At 45.7% G+C, this 20,868-nt stretch overlaps 1 protein-coding gene across 1 annotated transcript in view; it reads left to right on the top strand.

Annotated features, from left to right (window-relative positions):
- col11a1a (collagen, type XI, alpha 1a) overlaps positions 1-8,475 on the top strand; it is an 87,933-nt gene extending 79,458 nt beyond the window's left edge. Inside the window, exons 59-67 of the mRNA XM_062521134.1 lie at positions 338-445; positions 2,266-2,319; positions 2,674-2,709; positions 2,919-2,972; positions 3,356-3,596; positions 4,124-4,236; positions 4,597-4,665; positions 5,518-5,751; positions 6,669-8,475. Coding sequence (XP_062377118.1) covers positions 338-445; positions 2,266-2,319; positions 2,674-2,709; positions 2,919-2,972; positions 3,356-3,596; positions 4,124-4,236; positions 4,597-4,665; positions 5,518-5,751; positions 6,669-6,815 — 1,056 coding nt within the window. The 3' untranslated portion in view covers positions 6,816-8,475. The remainder of the gene's footprint in view (positions 1-337; positions 446-2,265; positions 2,320-2,673; positions 2,710-2,918; positions 2,973-3,355; positions 3,597-4,123; positions 4,237-4,596; positions 4,666-5,517; positions 5,752-6,668) is intronic.
- The last annotated feature ends 12,393 nt before the right edge of the window (positions 8,476-20,868 follow it).

Here is a 20,868-nt window from a genome sequence, read left to right as displayed (position 1 = left end):
GGCCCATTGATTATTCATTGCGATTTTGCAGCTATTCTCATTACAGTCACTGTCAATAGAATTGTTGGAGCAATTTCACCATCTAAATGCTTAAATCCACATCGCTCCTTTTAGATTTGCCAAAGTGTACACAGAGAATTGATCCCCCGGCAGCGGGGTTCGAGGGGGGGAGATTTGTTTTAGCGCTAGGAAATGCCACGACTAATTGTAGCTCAGTCCTAGCGGGATAGAAAAGCTTATGGAGTTTGTTTTCTCGTGGAGATCTGCCCTGCATTCGAGAGAGGGACCTGCGATGAATAACACCGTGTGTGTGTGTGTTTTTGCCCGCGTCCTCCAGGGTCATCCCGGTCTGATTGGACTGATCGGCCCGCCCGGCGAGCAGGGAGAGAAGGGAGACCGAGGTCTGCCCGGTCCACAGGGTACCCCTGGCAACAAGGGAGATTCTGTAAGTGCTACTCTGTGCCTGCATCAGGGAACAGATGTCTCTTGGACTCTCACTCTATTTTTCAATCTCCCTCTGTCTATCCATATCTTTTTTCTCTCTGTTGGGCTCTGACAGCCATGCTCACTCACTCACACACAGACACACACACACAGACACACACACGCACATACACACACACACAAAGTCACAGAGACATACACACACATCCCATACATACACACAGACATAGCCATACACGCATGCACGCATGCATACGCACACACACACACAGCCACAGACACATACAGATAGACATACACATACAGACAGACACACACACTCACACGCACACACACAGACATCACATACATACACACACACACACACACGCACACACACGCACACACACACACACACACACACACACACATACACGCACACACAGCCACAGACACATACACATAGACATACACGCACAGACATCCCATACATACACACAGACACACACACACACACACGCACACACACACAGGCAAATGCAAGGCTACTGTGCAGTAGCTGAGCAACTGAATGCAAACACATTTTTGCTTGCTTCCTACAATCACCCTAATGTATTATGGACATCCACTAAAACGCTCACTCCACTCAATTGCAGTCATTCACAGGCCTGCTGTTTTGCTCCCAATCAGACATGATAGTGAATGAAAATCATTGTAGCTTCTCAATCTAGCAGATATACAAACGCAGGGACTCAAGCGAGCCCTCCCAATGCCGTCATCTGCCTGGCATTGAGTTCACCTGATGTGAGGGATGACTGGTGCTGTTGAGGCGATGTGGACCCCTCCGAGGGGGTGCGTGGGGGGAGGGGGGGAGGGGGGGTCCAGGGTTAGACGTGGATGAAGAAGCTCTATTAATGGGGTCTCATCCATTTTTAAACAAATATTACAGATTGAGTGAATGTGCAATTAGAGCTGCCTGTGGCCTCACCGAGGTCTTCCGCTCGCTGATTTGAAGCAAGGCAACCGCAATGGGGAAAAAAATGCATTTAGATTATGCTTAATGAAATGTCATTGTGTGTGTGTGTGTGTGTGTGTGTGTGTGTGTGTGTGTGTGTGTGTGTGTGTGTGTGTGTGTGTGTGTGTGTGTGTGTGTGTGTGTGTGTGTGTGTGTGTGTGTGTGTGTGTGTGTGTGTACGTGTGTGTGTCTGTGTCTGTGTGAGTGTCGGTGTGTCTGTGTGAATGTGTGTGTGATGGGTGATGGAGAGAGAGAGAGAGACAGGAGGAGGAAGACAGATTGAAAATAAAGTGAGAGAGATCGTTTGACTGAGTCCCTGAAAGCAGTTGCATATATGCCTGTATGTTGTGTGTGTGTGTTAGTGTGTGTTCATACACATCAATAAATCCTCCATGCCCCCCCCCCCCCTCAACACACACACACACACACACACACACACATCTATGACACTCAGCCCAATGGCAGGCTGCAGCAGTGTGTGCCAGCTCCTGCCAGAGAATGGGATTGCCTCACGCTTCCCTGTACCCCATTACCCCAATCCTGCCCAGCCGATAGAACGAGCTCTATACAGTTCTGCCTGAAGAAAAGGCCCATGTCCCCCCCCCCCCCCCCCCCCCTGCACACTGGAGGCATGGCAGCAGTATGCCGCCCTGCTGTGGGACTGATGTGCTCTCCCCTGGATCCGCTCAGATGCACCTCCTGATGGGAGCTGTGAGTGAGCTGGCCCGGCTGGTCGGCCCGAGAGAGAGAGAGAGAGAGAGAGAGAGGGGGACTGGTGCTGGTGCTGGTGGTGCTGGTCAGCTGATGTCTAATGTGTTTCTCCACAGGGTATCGGTGGTGGTTCTGGTCCCCTGGGTCCACCTGGTCCTCCTGGTCTGCCTGTAAGTCTCTGGAAACTCATCAGTTGCTTTGTATGAAAGTAGTAGTATAGAAGATGCATTCAGTTCAACCAAGGTCCTGTATCTATTAGGGAAGATAGTAGTCGAGAATTCATAATTTCTTGATCATTTGCTGTAAATATAAATATTTATAAATATTGTTGGTAATGGCTGGTACCAATCAGAATATTATATCTGATGAAGTCTAATGATATGCACAGTACAGTACAGTATGTGTTATATTGATGTACAGTACAGTGTGTGTTGTATTGATGTACAGTACAGTGTGTGTGTGTGTGTGTGTGTGTGTGTGTGTGTGGTACTGATGGAACTGTATTATGTGTGTCTCTTCTACAGGGCCCACAAGGTCCCAAGGGATCCAAGGGTTCTTCTGTAAGTAAAAATTATCTTCTAATTTAACATGATGATGTTAAGAGGGGACACTTGAAGTATGAGGAGATACTTGAAGGGGAGGGTGGTGTATTTCGGAGGGATTCTCTTCATAGCATCAACACCAGTAAATCTCGAGTGTAATGCAATTCAGTACATTCATTATGGCACTGATAGTTTCACATCTAACCACGTCGCTGTTGCTCCTTTAGGGTCCCGCTGGCCAGAAGGGAGACACTGGTACGATTGGACCTCCTGGACCTCCTGTGAGTACTAGAATCATTCAGTCATTTGCTGTTGTTCTCACATGTCATACATCTGAACTATATTTCACGCTGACATTTTCAATGCTTGTAAACCAAACGGGACATCGCTGTCTCCTAGTAACCAAGACATGACACCGATAGATAGATACTTTATTGATCCCCAAGGGGAAATTCATGATATGTTACTTTGCAACTTTCCCATAAAAAATGTTCAATGCATCAAAACAAAATGGGCTATCGCTGTCTCTGAGTAGCCAAGACCCAATATGTTGACACTTGTATGTTGGCACTCTCCCAATAAAGACGTAAATAATGTGCATGAGATTTCTTGTGAGCTCCACTCTGACACCCCGATGTGTGTGTCTCCCCGTGTGTCTCTGTAGGGTCCCCCCGGCGAGGTGATCCAGCCCCTGCCCATCCGCATGCCCAGGAAGAGCAAGCGCTCCGCGGACTACCAGGCCGACGAGGCCATGATGGACTACGGCGAGGGCATGGAGGACATCTTCGGCTCCCTCAACAACCTCAAGCAGGACATCGAGCGCATGAAGTACCCCATGGGCACGCAGGAAAACCCGGCCAGGACGTGCAAGGACCTGCAGCTCTGCCACCCCGAGTTCCCCGACGGTAAGCAATGGGAGGGAGCGTGAGTGTGAACGTCACCCCAATCCAAGCGTATCGCGAGGGGTGGGGGGGGGGGGGGGGGGGGTTTGGCATCCAGGCCAGCCTGTCCTCGTCAGCACTATCTAAATGAACCAGAGCTAATTAGCCTAGCGGCTATGCACAGAGCATTTTTGGACGGGACTCCCAATGTTTGCTGTGTGTGCTGAGTTTGAGTAACATTGACAGTCGCTCGGATTAATATTCGCAGGCAGCAGAGCGAAAAAAACTCCATTCCTGCCAAATCGGAAGCCTACTAAATGTCATTTCTCGCATTGACCTTTTAAAATAGGAAAACTATCCTACGAGTGTTAACATTAGTGTTGTTGTTTGTGAATGAACCACAAGATAGATGTGTGTTAGATGATATTGCACCGAAAAGAGACCTCCTGACTCCTGTTGTTACATAAATCCTGGCTTGATCTTTGATCCTCATTTCCATAATCAGATCCCAGATCAGTTTGTTAAGTTTGTTTTCTGGTTGTTTTCCTCAGGCGAATACTTCATCGATCCAAACCAGGGTTGCTCTGGAGACTCCTTCAAAGTGTACTGTAACTTCACAGCGGGAGGCGAGACCTGCATCTACCCAGATAAGAAGTCGAACGGAGTGAGTGACATTTTCAACACCCCCCATGGGGAGTGAATGTGTGGGGTTGCGTCTCCCGAGCGATTTCCATCTTAAATTAAATATATCTGCATGGAATTCGTCTATTTCTATTAAGAGTTTGAAATGTTGAATGAAAAATTTCCAGATACATGTGTAGCCAAGATCTGCAAAATAATGTAATTGAAAAATCATACCATTGTTTTGTATGAACACAACAGCTGGTATAACATAGATTCTCAGACCTCTGTATGACTGTAACTAAATTCTGCTTTGCCCAAAGCCCTTGTAAGTTCAGTGGGTTTCTCCCTCCTGTGGTAGACTATCTAATCGTCTTCTCTCTGCTCTCCATGACGCCTACAGGTTAGGATATCTTCCTGGCCCAAGGAGGTGCCTGGATCCTGGTACAGCGAATTCAAGCGTGGTAAAATCGTAAGTACCCCGGCCTTTTTTCTCCCTCTCTCCACCTATCTGTCTGTCTTTTCCCCCAGTGTCACCCCATGACTGCTGTTTAAAGCAACACGGTGTTCTTTTACCTTGAAATGACGACTTCAGACTCATTCTGATGCTGCACTGACTTCACAGAGTGTCTCTGACATTGCTTACGCACACCTGGGACCGCGAGATATTGCACTGCATAACACTGTTGATCGGGTAGGATCAAGACCCATGTAGTCATTTGTTTGACAAACTGGGTACCATCTTAGCGCTAAATGGCGTTGAATATTGATGCCAAAGGGGCATAAATATCAGTTCCTCCGTGGTGATGCTTTAACGACAGCCTCTCCGTCTCAACGCCGAGAGTTGAGAGCGGCGCTGCAAGGCCAACGGCGGGCACTGGCGAGGCGACGCCAATTTGTCTCACTGCAGCTCTCCCGCAGACACCCCAGACACAAACGGCCATTAACGGCAAGCACACACTCGGGTAGAGGCTCGCACAACACTGACCCGAGGTCAGCAGAACCCTCCGAAAGAGCTCTCAGGAGGACAGACACCACGCACCGCACGCGTCCCATTTAGGTTTTAAATAGCCGGAGGATGATGGAGGATATGCATTTTAGCAGACGTTTTGTATTCAGATGGTGTTTCTCCCTAGCCTGTAGTGGTGCGATTCTGTGTCCTTAAATAAAACAAGACCCTGTGCTATTCTCCTGTCTAAGAGGCTGTCTCTTTTTTTATTTCTCCCTCCCTCCCTCCCTCGCTCCCTCCCTCGCTCCCTCCCTCCATCTCTTCTTCCTTACTTCTCCTCCTCTGCCTTTCTCTATCTCCCTAAAAAAACTGCAGCTATCATACGTGGATGCCGAGGGCAGTGCGATAAACCAGGTGCAGATGACGTTCCTCAAACTACTGACGGCCTCGGCCAGGCAAAACTTCACCTACAGCTGCCACCAGTCGGTGGCCTGGCACGACGCCACCACCGACAGCTACGACAAGGCGCTGCGTTTCCTGGGCTCCAACGACGAGGAGATGTCCTACGACAACAACCCATACATCCAGGCCATCAGCGACGGATGCGCGGTATGAACACACACACGCACACGCATACATGCACATACACGCACACATATACAGTATGTCCTACGACAACAACACATGCATACAGGCCCTCAGCGACGGATGCGCAGTATGAACACACACACGCACACGCATACATGCACACACACGCACACATATACAGTATGTCCTACGACAACAACACTAGCATCCAGGCCCTCAGCCACGGATGCGCGGTATGAACACACACACGCACAGGCATACATGCACACACACGCACACATATACAGTATGTCCTACGACAACAACACATGCATCCAGGCCCTCAGCGACGGATGCGCGGTATGAACACACACGCACGCACACTCATAAACGCACACACATACTGTATACACACATATACTGGCACATATAAACACACACACACACACACACGTACACACAAATGCACACAAACACATAGATATACTCATTCACACACACACACACACACACATTTACATACATACATATACATTCACATGCATATAAACACCCACACACACACACACTAAGCTGCCCCAGACAGAATGGGCCAGGTGGACAGCGATGGTGGCGTGATTATAAACAGTCTGCTTCATTAGTCAGCACATGCTGAGCACGGTTTGTGTTTTTGCCTTTAGAGGCTGTCTCGCTTTGATTTGTTATTAGTGATAATGGGTTTCATTGATATAAAAGGCAGTGTCATTTTAATGGAAGGGATTATTATGAAAATGATGCATAGGCTTGTTTCAGACACCTACTCAAGCAAACAGAAACAGTTCAGCAGAGTTCAAATACACAGATGGAACTTTTCTTGTCTGTCTACTGTGTGATAGGATATATTTTCAACTATCTTTCTTTCTCTCTTTTTCTCTATCGCTCTCTCTCTCTCTCTGCTTCTCATTCTCTCTCATCTGCAGGAGAGGAAGGGCTATGGAAAGACTGTGATGGAGATTAATACTCCCAAAATTGATCAAGTGCCAATCATCGACGTGATGTTGAATGACTTTGGGGATCCCAGTCAGAAGTTCGGATTCGAAGTGGGACCTGTCTGCTTCCTTGGCTAAAGTCCAAAGAAAGGAACAACAAATTTGGCAGGGAAGGACGGGTCAGCACTCAAGAGTTAAGACTCTTTTTGGTACCACCATCACCACCATCGTCATCACCACCAACACCACCACCACCACCACCACCACCAACAACCAACCCCCACACCCTTCATGCCACATGCAAATTTTTGAATAAAGAAAAAAGAAAATGGTGTAGCGATCATGTCTTGCCATATGTGTATGTATTATCCAGGAAAATACTTGTTGCCCTTGTAGGGCTTAGAATCACATGACTTAAGCCTGTTTATGGAGCAAAGGTGAAGGACATCTGAAGGTCGTGGCCTGAGAGTGGTGAGTGGGAACTACCCATTGGAGGTCAAACGGTCAGAGAGGAGGGGCCTCTCGTGGCCTACATTCTCCCCGGTGCTGTTCAAAAAAAAAAGAAAAAGAACAAAAAAAAAACAAAAACAGTGGTGCTTGATCAGAACATTAAAAAATATATATGTTATGAGGTGCTAAGAGAAAGAAGAAGGTGTATTTTGATAAAACTGTAATTATTATTTTGTACATTACTGTTATTTCTGAATCCACTTTCAAAACTTGCATGTCTATCAGAATCGCATCAGGCTCTTAATTTCAACGTGAACAGGAAGAGAAAAAGAAAACCATGGCAACAGCATTTATAACTTAAATAAGTAAAAGAAATAAAGAAATTAAATAATTATGATATTTTGTGATGAATACTGTGTACCTATTATGAAGCCAATAAAAGTGAGCATTCAAACAATTCCCTATTTCTAATTATAACATATGCCCTTTGTATATATTGACCACCCACAAGCTCTGGGTCACAGGTGGTTTGGCCAATGAGACCACAGCAAGCATGACTGGAAGACTCTCACCAGCACATGCCAAACAACATGCTTCACTAATGTTGTTTCCTGTGCTTGTTTTAAGCAATAATGGCATTCATTTTCACTTATTTAAGTTTATTATTTGATTTTTGTTTGAAAAGGTTCTTTTTTTTTTTTTTTTTTTTTTTTTTTTTAGTTTGAATTTTTTTGTCAGATTTTTTTCCACTTCACCTTTTGCTCTGTTGTTTTGGTCGTATACCTCAAACTTTCTTGATAACCATTAAGATGCCAGGATGGTATGCCCTGTATATACCTTGGTTACACAATTAAGTTTATATATTTTGGGTGGGGATTTTTTTAATGAGAAAAAAAGAAATACGTATCTGTTAGGCCTCTTCTGTTCCAATCCTTCTGTGAATGCATTGATAAGCCCTTTTCAGTGACCCATTTTTTTGTAACTAAAATGAGAAAATGTTTTAATGTGCTTTTTATGGTCATTTAAATATTAAAAACTGGATTCTAAAACAACACCCAAAATTGCATGTGTGCATTGTGTGTTTGTGCCTCCCTGAAAGCAGAGTAGTGATTGGTGGAGTTCTGGTATCACCATTGAGTCTCAGGAGTTTTGATTGGCAGTGGTCAATGGATGCTGTCCTAGCTTGAATACTTTCTTTTGCACCAAATGCTTGTTTTCTTTTTTTCTTTCTTTGCCATGTCTTCGATAGCGTAGTGAATCTTCAGGATCATCTCCAAATGCTACCGAACAAACTGTAATCACTGACAACATCTGCAAGTCTTTAAATAAATTTCTGTTAACTCTAAAATTGATTACTTTTGTTTATCTTCAAATATAGGCACGTCACATATCAGCAAGTTAGATCTCTGATGTCTAGAGCAGAGTGGTATTGCTTTCATATCTACTTATCTGCATTTCCTGAAAGAAGACATACTGTTCATTCACCATGATAATGTATGTAATCTGGGTTGTTCAATTGCTGTGTGCTTTGTGTCATTCTCTGCCATAGAAGCTGTGAAATCCATATTCATGTCTGAGTGACATAATCAGCCTCAAAAGGAATTGGAACAAATACTTGCTCAAACGGTGCACCCACCTCTGTAACATTACTCATCCAGGAGATGTGGAAAACGTGCTGAATGTTCTGAGAGGCGGTAAAGGAAGTGATGCCTAAAGTGGGTTGACTGTGACTGAAACCCAATTATCTCCTTTTAGCATTTCAAAGCTACTCTTTGAACTCTCATGCCACCACACACACACAACATTGATGGATCACCTGTGGGACCTCAACAACTGAGATATGGCAGAGGCAAAGAAGAAAAGTCAGTGAAGAGGTCTTCAAGCTGCACTGTGAAACTGTATGATTTTGACATAATAACTTATGTTATGTGTGCAAATGTAGCCTATTGGGACAATTTGTGAGCATATCCATATTGTTCAGAAAAACAGACATACAATCTAATTGGAAAGTCACATCACACTTAATTACACCTTAGTCATTTGGCTGCTAAAAAAACTACAACTCGAGTTAGAGGTTAGTCTAACCGTGAATTCATCTCCATTTTATTTAATTAAAGACAATAAATGTCGAATCTGGCCAATGGTATCCTATGACGCATGTCATGTCAAGTCATGTTTATTTCTATAGCACACTTAACAAACAGCAGCAGTTGGCCCGAGGTGCTTCCCATGTATTTCTTGAAACTGCTAGATATCTGAAATAGCCTAAAGGGTACAGGTGCAATTACAAAGAGATAACATCCTGCTAGCTGACTGATAAATTAAGTTTAATTTGGGCTAATTAATTTCATGCCAAATCTCTGGAAGTATCGGTAGCTCTCAACAATCTCTCAACTTAGCCTAATTTCCTTTCAATATGGATGAACTAAGAAGGGTAAGCAAACTAGTCAAGAGGCTCATGTCTCACAGCTCACAAAGTTTTACGGTTCCATACAGACACTAGCAGACGCTCCTAGCACAGTGTGTTCATATCATCATCTTTCTGTCATCATCACAGCCACTGCTTCTGTGCCCAAGAGGTCCCTCTCTGGACTCAGCACTCCCGCCGATGCTGGGAGAGTGGGGCTGGCCACAGGCCCTCTGGTCTCCTCTGATCATGTCGGCTCCAGGCCATTTGAAAAGTTAGCCCGTAGCTCCCAGGGTTGGGTGACCAGACGTCCCCAGTTTCAGGGGACAGTCCCCATTTTTGGTTGCCTGTCCCCAGGAAAAAAAAAAAAAAAAAAACGACCTATGTCACCGTTTTTTGAGGATAAAACTTGTATGTACTGTATTTCAATGAGATTGATAGTGAAACTGAAAATGTCCCTGTTTTTTCTACATTTTTGGGATTATGTCACCGGTTTTGGTCTCGGACATCTGGTCACCTTATCCCAGGGTGCCTTACTGTACCTACTCCAGCCTGCATTGCCACCCCTCTGCCCATCTCGCACACTGTGTCAGACCTGCTGTAGCTGATGGGTCTGTGGATGAAGTGAGGAAGAACTCCTCTAGCCCTGTTCGTCCTGAGATAGGGTACCTCTCAACATCTCTCCTCGATCCTCGATGCTCGATCCTCGAGGGGTGTTCCCACTGATCTATAACTAACACTGGATAGATAGACTATCCCATTGTTGCCGCTCCATCATTCTTTATGTAGATCAGTGAGGATCGAGGCCCGAGGAGCGAGGGAGGACGTATAAAAGTCCAAATGAGAGGCACCCTCAGACACACAGGTGGGCAACTTGGAAAATGTGAAGAAACCCTTCACCCTAAAGTACACAGGATCAAACCAACGCTTTAGGCTCTTCTCATCTATGGCTATGAATTTGTTCACATTCAAATATTAAAAATAAAGTTGTATCAAAGAACATTTGTGCAGTTTTAACAATTGTATTTGTTTTCCACAGTGCCAAAATGTGGTGACTGACTCCAGCCTGTCTCTGCCGTAAGTATTACTTATTATATCATATCATTATTTATCTGATACATCCCTTTCACAGATGAATGAATAAACAGGTAAATCTTTGGGACATTTTTTTTTATGATGATTCTAACAAATGTCAGTGCTCTTACATTGATTTAGTCCACTGTGGCATAACAGAGGAAACACAAAAACAAACTTAGACAAGGCCAAGGGGACTTCACTCACTTCTCAAAGACCCTATCTCCAAGACCCTATTCTCAGTCCATTCTAAGTGATATATTCATTCAATATTGGATTCACCAACAGGTTTTTTCAACATTTGTCATCAAACTGCACCCATAATATATGCTTAAGCTTTTGGAAGCTTTTTACTGTAAAAACCTGCATTTAATGTTGAGTCACCATGTCTGTTGGGGTTTTGCACTGCAATGTGGCTAGGGCCTATTAACACCTTTATATGAAAATTATTAATTTATTAACAAGTTCATTTTAATACCTTTTAAAAGAGACGTCACTGTGGCTTAACTATGTTTTGTCCGCTGTTCCAAATAGATGATGGCCTTAATTGGTTTACAGCGACCAAAGAAAAGCCTTTAATAAGTAATGCCTATGAGAGTTTTTTTCTTCTTCTTCTTTTTTTTCAACGGACAAACGAAGGAGGTAGCTTTTCGTGGAAGCTCTTTAAACAGACAACTTAGAACATGCTTTTCAATGAGGACATGCTTTCTCAGAAAAGCATTTCGTCATCCTCCTGAAATAATGGCATGAGTCTTTTTTTTGACAAAAATGTTTTTATTTCATAAATCATCATCATTCAATTTTGTGAACCCCCCCACCCCCCAATGACTTATGTCATTATTACAGGAAGGTGACGATTTTCAATACCTATGTATCTCAGACGGGCAGTCACTGTCAGTAGGGCATTAAATAATGTGTGTAACCATTTGTGTCTCAGTGGAGTTTTTGTGAAGTCCCGGAAATAGCTGGGAGAAAGGCAACAATGTTCAGACAAATGCCAAGAGACTACCGCACTTCTCCCTCGACCTTGGAGCAGCTACACGAGCAACGCAGATGTTGATTTGTCGTTCAATGTGTGCACCTTTGCGTTGCCATGTCGACTAAACTGACCGCAAGTTCACCCGGCGAGTCGGTCTTCCGTTCCCCGGGGCAGCTTGCTCTCTCGCCACCCTCAGCTCTGGCTGTTGAGAAGTGCGGTGTAAATTAAGGAGCGACTTGAAGTCTCATCTGTTCCGCCAGATAAATTGTGACAAAAGCACGCTGTCGATGTATGCGCTCTCTCCGTCCATGTCAGTAATTACCCCGGGCTGGCCATTGATGTAGTGGCGTAATTAAAAAACCTTGATGTCCAGCGGTGGACTGCCATGAGTAAGAACAAATGAACTAGAACAAAGCCCTAGACACTCATGACCACACAGACAGACAGACACACACACACACACACACACACACACACACACACACACATATGTGCCACGTTTACCTTCTTCCCAACGCTTTTTTGTAGATCAAACAGACGCAGAGAGTCTAGAGAGGTGGAGTTGTCTGATTCAGAAGCTACACATTTAAGCGAAGAACAGACGCCTTGAAAGTAAGGCCTTGAAAAACGAAAACAACGTAAAAACAAAAGAGCTCATTCTGATGATCACACAGAACTGTGTCTTATGCAGATAAAGGATTTAGCATTGAAATCCAAAAAGAATTTTGTCAGACAATCAAACAACCAAAATGGGTTTTGCAGGAGGAAAACATGTGTGAACGTACTGGAAACTCATTATAAGTTGAGAGCCATAGTCCAAAACCAGAAGGAAATCTCGATTATTTTTACATCGCTTTCAGAACGGATTTAAATTTGCAGTATGTGCCTATTAGTTCTGGGCAATTGGATTTAATATGCAAGTTCTGAATAACGGCGGCTCTGTGGAAAAGGGCTTGCACTGACCCCTGCGGTAGGAGGCTCATGATACCCTTCCCGATTTAGAACCAGCAGAGATCAGCAGGCGGGTGCTGAACACATTTCTGTAACCATAAGAACACAAGAGCAGTCACACATACACACACACACACACACACACACACACACACTTCCTCGCTCTCTCTCCCTCACACACGCAAGTACACACACACACACTTCCTCGCTCTCTCTCCCTCACACACTCAAGTACACACACACACACATACACACACACACACACACACTCTCTCGGCCTCTCTCTCTCTCACACACACACACACAGCCCCCCACACACACACACACGCACACACAGCCAGACACCTACACACACACAACTCCACATTCGCCATGATCCATAGAAGCAATTGCTCGTTTAGTCCTCTAGAGTCCTTAATAGAAAATGCCATTACATGTAATGTCCCAGAGGAGAGAAGCACAGGGCCGCAGAAGCCCCTCAGAACAACAGAACTCTCTCACACACACACACACACACACACACACACACACACACACACAAGCTTACAAACAGGTATGTAAAACACACATGCTGACAAACATGCATGCACATCACCAAACACACATGCTGACAAACATGCATGCACATCACCAAACACACATGCTGACAAACCCATTCTCCAAATCCTAGAGACAGGAGCAGTTTAGTTTCATCGTATTGCCCACTAGAGACCTTAATAGGAAACGCCATTAATGTCCCCAAAGAGAGAGGCAAAGTGGTACAGCATACACGCGCGCACGCACACACACACACACACACACACACACACACACCTAAACACACACACACACACAAACACACACACACACACAAACACACACACACACACACACACACACACACACACACACACACACACACACACACCTAAACACACACACACACACACACACACACACACACACACACACACACACACACACACACCTAAACACACACCTAAATACACACACACACACACACACACAAACTCCCTAACGTAAGACAAATAGTACCAGAGGAGTTGCATCTCTCCTGTGGGAGTCTTTAATAAAGGGGGGTTATTACAGGTCCACGCCATTCGTTCAAGGACAGGCTCTGTGACCCAGTAGATTAGGCTCTCAATTAAACAGCCCGAGATTGATGTCCGCTGGACGACTCCGCGAGGCAGGGTCGAGGCTCGGGCGACACAGCGCTGGCCGCTCCGCCCCGGACACGGTTAAAAGACTACCTAAGCAAGGCACGGACGGAGAACCTTGCAACAAATAAGGCCCAGGGGAGCAGACTCAAGGTTGTTGACTGTAGCGCTGCAAGGCAGGACAGGCCCTGGAATATGAATCTTCCAAATGGGGGAAGGGTGAAAGGGTGGGTGGAGGGGTGGGGGGGGGGGGGGGGGGCAATATCTTGTTAAATGTCCCAAAATATAATATGTCATGTCACGCAGGCCGTGCTCATGTATACTGATACCACCTGGACCACAAAAAGTTGCCATAACTTTCCTCCTCTGCAGCATTCTGACCCTTTTTTTTTAATAATCTTTTGCATTTGCATTTATTTATGATGTACTTGCATTCAGCACGTGTCCAGTGTGACAGGAACTCTACTGCTGTGCAGACCTGTTTCTGGGGGGGTTTCGGGGCGCCTTGGGAGACGGCAAGTCCAATTGATCTTCTGCGGTCCTTCGCATGTGGCGTTTTTCCATACGATAAATAAGAACGTTTTGTCAAACGGAGAAATAAGGAGCCCAAGATGGTGGGCGTGTTCACCTAGCAGAGCACACCGCAGGGCTTCATAAACCATCCAATGACCTTGTGCCCAAAATGAGGAATGGTCAAACAGGTAATGACCTTCCTCCGCAGGGGACCACCTGCTCTCTCTCTCTCTCTCTCTCTCTCTCTCTCTGTCTCTCTCTCTTTCTCTCTCTCTCTCTCTCTCTGTCTCTCTCTCTATTGCTATATCACGCTGTTCTAAATTGCAGTGTTAAATCTGTGAGGTCCCAGGTCCAAGGTGAGCACTTCTACAGGTCAATTTCTTTAATTTTGTAGGCCATGACAGGTGAACACCTCTAATACTTTATACACACACACACACACGCTGTCTCTCACACACATACACATGCACACACACACAGAAACACACTCTCTCTCACACACACGCACACACACATACATTCTCTATCTCTCACACACATACACACATACACACACACACTCACACACACACACACTCTCTCTCACACACACACACACACACACGTACGTCTTCCACACTTCCCTCTATTCATTCCCCCGTTGCTTTCCAACATGGACAGACTACCAATAAATGAGAAGGCAAAGGAGGAGGAGAGAGAGGGGGGTGGGGGGGGGGGGTCGATATGTAGTCAGACCACTGCATTGCTAGCACTACCATTATCCTTCAGTGACCAACACATAGTAATCATTAGCAAGGCCCTTTATCTTCCTTAGGGCACTGTCCACTCTATGTCCACTCTGCTTTATCACTGGCATGTGTCACGGCTCTTGCGTTTTTCTCCCTGTCCTTCCTGGGCAGCTTGGCAGCACACTCCCCACCTTGTTTATATTCTGCTTCCAAGCCACTGAGCCAGGTGTGTGCTGCGCTTTTGTTCAAACACAGACAATAAATAAGATATTGACATTCCCCCTCGGTAGTCTCCTTACACCGCCCCAAAGAGGTAGGATCCCATCTCCTGTTTGTCTTTCAAAACTACTCGGGGCCCCAAAACTTCAAGGACAAGAGAGAATGGAAGGGGGGTGCGGGAGGGGAGGGGAGGGGAGGGGAGGGGAGGGGGGGCGGCGGATAATGAAATCAGAACGCCGGGTGATCAGAGGCTTTGGCGAAACGATGCTGAAAAAGCCCCCAGGCAAAATCCAAGGTTTCCCTCATCAAACCCAAGAGACTGTCAACAGGGCCTCCGCCAGGGCCCGGTAACAAAGGCCCCTGGCGCACTTCAAAGAGGCACGCACTGTTCAATCGGTGGCGCCGCTCCTCTCTCCCCCCATAAGGGGCCAGTAACATCCACGTCGCCGCGAATTACCCTCAACGAAGGCGGGCGGACATGCCGTGACCCGGGCGGGATAATGACCGGGGTGGGAGCGTCATGGTGTGTGTGTGTGTGTGTGAGTGTGCTGAGATGCTCCTCTGGACAGGTGTTGTCCACTGCAGTCAGCAGAACAGCGCACTACCGTTGGACTTAACGATGTAGACATCAAAGGACAGACAGGCATTCATAAAATATGAGATGGAGTAGAAGTACACACCGCGACGAGCCTTGAGAGAGAGGACGGGGCGTGACAATGACAATCAGGTCGACTTCGATTTAAACAGCTAGTCTGTCTGCTTAGCTTGGAGTTTAGTGCCGTCCTACTCAATGTGATGCTTGTAGAGCTGGGCACTATAGGCAGTTTAGCAAGGCTCCCGTGGCAACGCTGCCATCCCATAAAGTACAAGGGAGCGCTGTGAGGGAAATGATACAGTATGTTCCGAGCTGTTGAAACGCAGGCTGTGTTTAGCGTTGAGTCCGCAGAGTGAAATGGTCACATCAGTTCTCTTTCTGCAGCACCTGTGACTGACCAAATCAGTGTGCTTCGCTTCAGGGCACTCAGCTATTGTTGTGGTCATGTGGTGTTCACACACACACAGCTTCTTTGTTGCGCGCACAAACGAACGCCACCGCTTGCCTACGGCTCAAACGCCCTCACACTTCACACCTTCCATCTCAGGGGGTCAGGATTTGACTGATTAGCTTCGCCGATTAGCAGCAAGGCACTTCCTTGTCGCCATTTTCCAGAAATACATACATACATACATACATACATGTCCAGTGCCATTCTCCTCATGCTGATTGGTGGCTGTTCCACTCTCAGCTCACGCACGAGGTTAGTGTGAGCACGAGCTCTCTTTCTGTACCTTACGTCAATCAGTAACCTGCCACTTAACCTGCCACACCGGAAACAAGCCCCTTAAAACGCCATGTTGAAGCCTGAAAAAATCGTTCAATTTTGCCAATTTTCACTAGCCTAGCATTCCCATTGAAATGAATGGGGACGGGACTTGTTCACTTTCTCCAGTTCTTATAATACCTCCATGTTCCATTTTACACAAGACTACAACAGCTTGGGTAGAAGAACCTGCCTCTCTCTCCCAGGAGTCTGTCTCTGGCGGGAGAGAAGCAGGGTACCAGTGTGTGGCTTCAGATTTATGGCGCTGGCTGGGGGGGGGGGAATGAAGATGGCTAGCTCAGTGGCACTCCACAGAAATAGGTCCAACGACATTGATTTGATACATTATTAATTCTCTGGAAACCAGTGATTTTCTGCACGGTTAAGCATCTACAGTACCACCACCTCAATTAGCGATTAAAGATGCTCGTCGCCGCTCTTTCGCAACAAACGGTTTCCGGCGAAGATGGAGGAAAAGGGGTGATATCAGGGCGTGGAGGGAGCAGGATCATCACAAGTCAACATCCACGACGAGTTCATTATCCTATTAGCCTACATTTGCTTATTTGTTTGCTTCCTTGTTTATTCTATCCCTTTATCATATTTTTTTTTCTCTGGCCATCGCCACGCTGACATATTTGCAGCAAATGCCACGCAGATAACAGGCTACAAAAGGCACGCTTCTTGTGTCCGTAATGGTCTGAAGTTGTGACTGACTGATGTAGAGATGTGTGGCGTAAGCTGATGAAGAAACACGGCGAGGTCACAGGTGTCCAGTACGGCTCGGCAGACCACGTGATATTATCTCTCTCTCTCTCTACCCTCCACGCTGCAGGAATACAGATTAGGGCCTGCTGTTAGGGATGTCTAGAGCCAGAGGAAAGGCATGTCCTGTTGGTCTTTGGTATTATTTGCCCTCAATGGTGCCTTCCAGGCAGCGCTGCCTTCAAGGCACTACTCCCCTCATTTTAGGGGTAGGATGAGGGTTGAGGGGGTTAGGGTTAGGAATAGGGTAAAGGTAGTGCCTTTTAGGCTGTGCTGCCTGGAAGGTGCCGTTGGGGGCAAAAAACACCATTGAGCCATGTCCGTTTTGACCATGCGATGCCTGCCTTGTGGAGAGTGTGCCATTTAAAGCTGATGACACATGGGGGCAGCTTGTTTGAGCAATGTTGCTGGGTGATGTTTCTCATTATTGTGGTTCTGGCATGTTCCGCTGATATTGCGCAACACTTTCCTTTTCTGCATAACTTTAATCATCAGTAGGAAAATAGGCATGATCATCCAATCACAATAAATGGAACTGTTCATGTGGTTGCTCAGCAACATTGCTTAAAGCAACACTAAAGCAATTTTCACCTGTCGCACGCACACTATTTGTTTATCAAATAACAAGGTAGAGTATGCTGCATGTTTTTGTGAAAGCGTGGTGTACTGCGACATCGTAGCAAGTCAAATTTGTAGTTTCTTATGACTCATTTCATCAAACTACAGATACTCTAGCCGATCTGGTAAAGTTACATAGTGCGGTTATAGCCGATAGAGGCCGCAAAGTGAGAGCAGAAGTGCCGTTCACCCTGTTACTAGTTGATGAACCGCTGATATGATTTTGGAAACATTATTGTAAGGTATGAAAAACCCTTTAGTGTTGCTTTAAAAGGTTGCCCCATCAACGCCTTAAGCTGTCTCTGTCCAAGGTACTGATTAACACTGCTTGTTATTCCTATGTCTATGGCCATGTCTGCTGATAAATCTAAGGTAGATCGATGCTCCAAGTCAGATCTCATCTATGGTTAAATTTAATGTGTTCAGGAGCTGTTCCTCCATGCAGAATGAACATTGATTGACTAAAAGAAACTGTTGAGGGATAGCAGGGAAGTTTTGTTTTGTGCTTGTTTATCTTTTTCATTACTTACACAAACAACTCGTGAAATATGGTTGTTGTTGAACGGAGCGCCACACAACTACATCTGGCAGAAAGATGTGACTAATGGAGGAATTCAGAGTGAGTGAACCAAAGAAAACACATGCCAGGTCTCACACACACACACACACACACACACAATTTCAAACAAATCAAATTGGAGCATGGTGAAATTGTAGCCTCCATTATCCAAATGGCATAGAAAAATGATGAAATGCTAACCTGGCCAAGGACACCTCAAAGTATGGCCTTTCATGTGAGACTCGCAACAATTTGGCTGTCATCAGGTGTGCTGAAACAGGTGTCATCGGGGTTGTAGGTCAAATATGTATGTGAGTTCACTACAAATGACCAAGCAATTCTGTAAACCAATTCTGTATTATTCTGCACAGAGCCCAGGAAGTGTCATTGCATGATTGTTTTAGTACTGTACATCAGGAGAACATGCGCTTGTTTTACAAAATCGTGCCCTCGTTTGACTAAATCCTATTCTCGTTTCTACAAAATTGTGTGCTTGGAGGAGTTCAACAGCTCAGTACATTCTCATCTCAGCCCTCGTCTTCTTCACGTACACTCCATGGCTGACCCTGACTTCTTACCGCCCTTGGTGGGGTTCTTTTTTAAGCTTACCCCCCCCACTGAACACCCCCCCCCCCCCAGCTCCTCCCGGCCCTCCTCCGCTCCCTCCCCAGCTCCTTTTACACTGACCTGACCTTCTCCCTTCTCATTCCTGCCTGTTGTGTGCCACAAGAGCCCTCTTCTTTCTGTTCTTCATTCTGTTGGACGTCCATGTTAATCCATAGTTTATTGTGCAGGAGGACACAACAGAGCTCCTTGGTGGGTACAATGCTGTCTTAACAGAACCACACAATGTCTTTACAGCAGCGGTTCTCAAAGTATGGGGCGGGCCCCACTAGCGGGGAATAGAGACATGTCAGGTGGAGTGCAAAGAACAACAGGTAAATATATATGTACTGTATCTTTAATAATGCCTTTCTTTTATGACAAGGAAAACTCATACAAGACTCATAAACAGACCGATACATGAATTAAAATAACATCTGATCCAGATGGGAAATGCAATGTGGAGCCAAAATGCGAAAAATAAATAAATAAAAAGAAAGAAAGAAAGAAAGAACATTAGGCCTACCATTTTGCCGAAATGATGGGGTCAGGTGAGGCTTGAAAATTACCCACTTCCAAAAAAGTTTGGGAACCACTGCTTTATAGTAACCTATCTGATTTCTATCTGTGGTCTAATAAAACAGCCCCTCCAAGGCCTCATGTGCTTCCCCATACCCGTGGTTCCTACACTGGGCGTCAGGACAAAAGGTTTAAGAACCACTGCTCTCGACCACACCTTTACAGCTTTTCATGGCACACCTTTAACTGTCCTATGGACTGCCGTCCTACTACAGGTTTATATTGGAGCACAAGATGTATCTGGTCGTGGTCTGCTGCACTGTGGGCTGTTCTAATAGTGGAGCTCTACTGTATGTCTCCTTCTCCATGTTGGTCTACAGCACGTCCAAGACTTCACTCTCCTCCCCTTAGTCTTGCATTTCAGGCTCTGCTTGAGGTTAGCACAGGGTTGAAGAGATGAGAGAGATGAAACTGAGTAAAAATCGGCCTGCTTATTGTGATGTTTTCAGAGCCGGGTAGGGAAAAAAACCCCACACAAGACAAAGTGTCCCTACCTGGAAAACGTCCTCATCGCGCCGCCGTTTCCTAATGAGATCACATCAGTGCCAGAGCCGAGATGCATTTTAGAAATAACTCGGGGAAGCCAAAACGGAATGGGTGGAAATCAATCTACAGCATTTCTCACGAAGATGCTATGTGACGAGAATGAGCTTGCGGGCACCAGTGAGAGTCATTTGCTGTAGGGATTGAAATGGGTAGCCTAGGCACTGGGTAACAGGTTTAGGAAGCAATCTTTCGGAGAACGGCGGTCGGAGAAATGTTAATTCATGGTCAAATTCCCTCAGGCTTCTACACAAATCAGAAATGATCCGCTGCTGGGTACTTGTGTTCCCGAAGAGAGAATTGCGTCGAGTGATTTGTGTGGTACCTGATCACTTGAGAGATGATGCTTTTTGTTCACTGTTTGTCTTTTCTTCCTCTCACCATGTTTGTGAAAAAAATAAATATCTCAGACATTATAAGTATGGCTCCTTGCCTCTGGATAGACGGTAAACAGTTCAATAAACACCATTCTGAGACAGCTCTATGGAGACGACTAGTTTTTTTTGTCACGTTGTTACCCACAAGGCAACTCGCAGCTCGAATGACAAATACAATATCAGCGTAGGATGGCGAATGGCAGCATGCTTCAACTAAAAATTAACACTCATTTCAGGTGTGGAACAGACTCTGGGCTATTGTCAAAAAAAGCTCATTATGGGTTAGCTGTAGTAGTCCAGGAGGGAAG

Source organism: Sardina pilchardus, chromosome 19 (assembly GCF_963854185.1).
Source record: "Sardina pilchardus chromosome 19, fSarPil1.1, whole genome shotgun sequence".
In the NCBI taxonomy this organism is placed as follows: domain Eukaryota; kingdom Metazoa; phylum Chordata; class Actinopteri; order Clupeiformes; family Clupeidae; genus Sardina; species Sardina pilchardus.
Note: the sequence above shows the minus strand (reverse complement) of the source record. Positions and strands in the feature narration are given on the sequence as shown.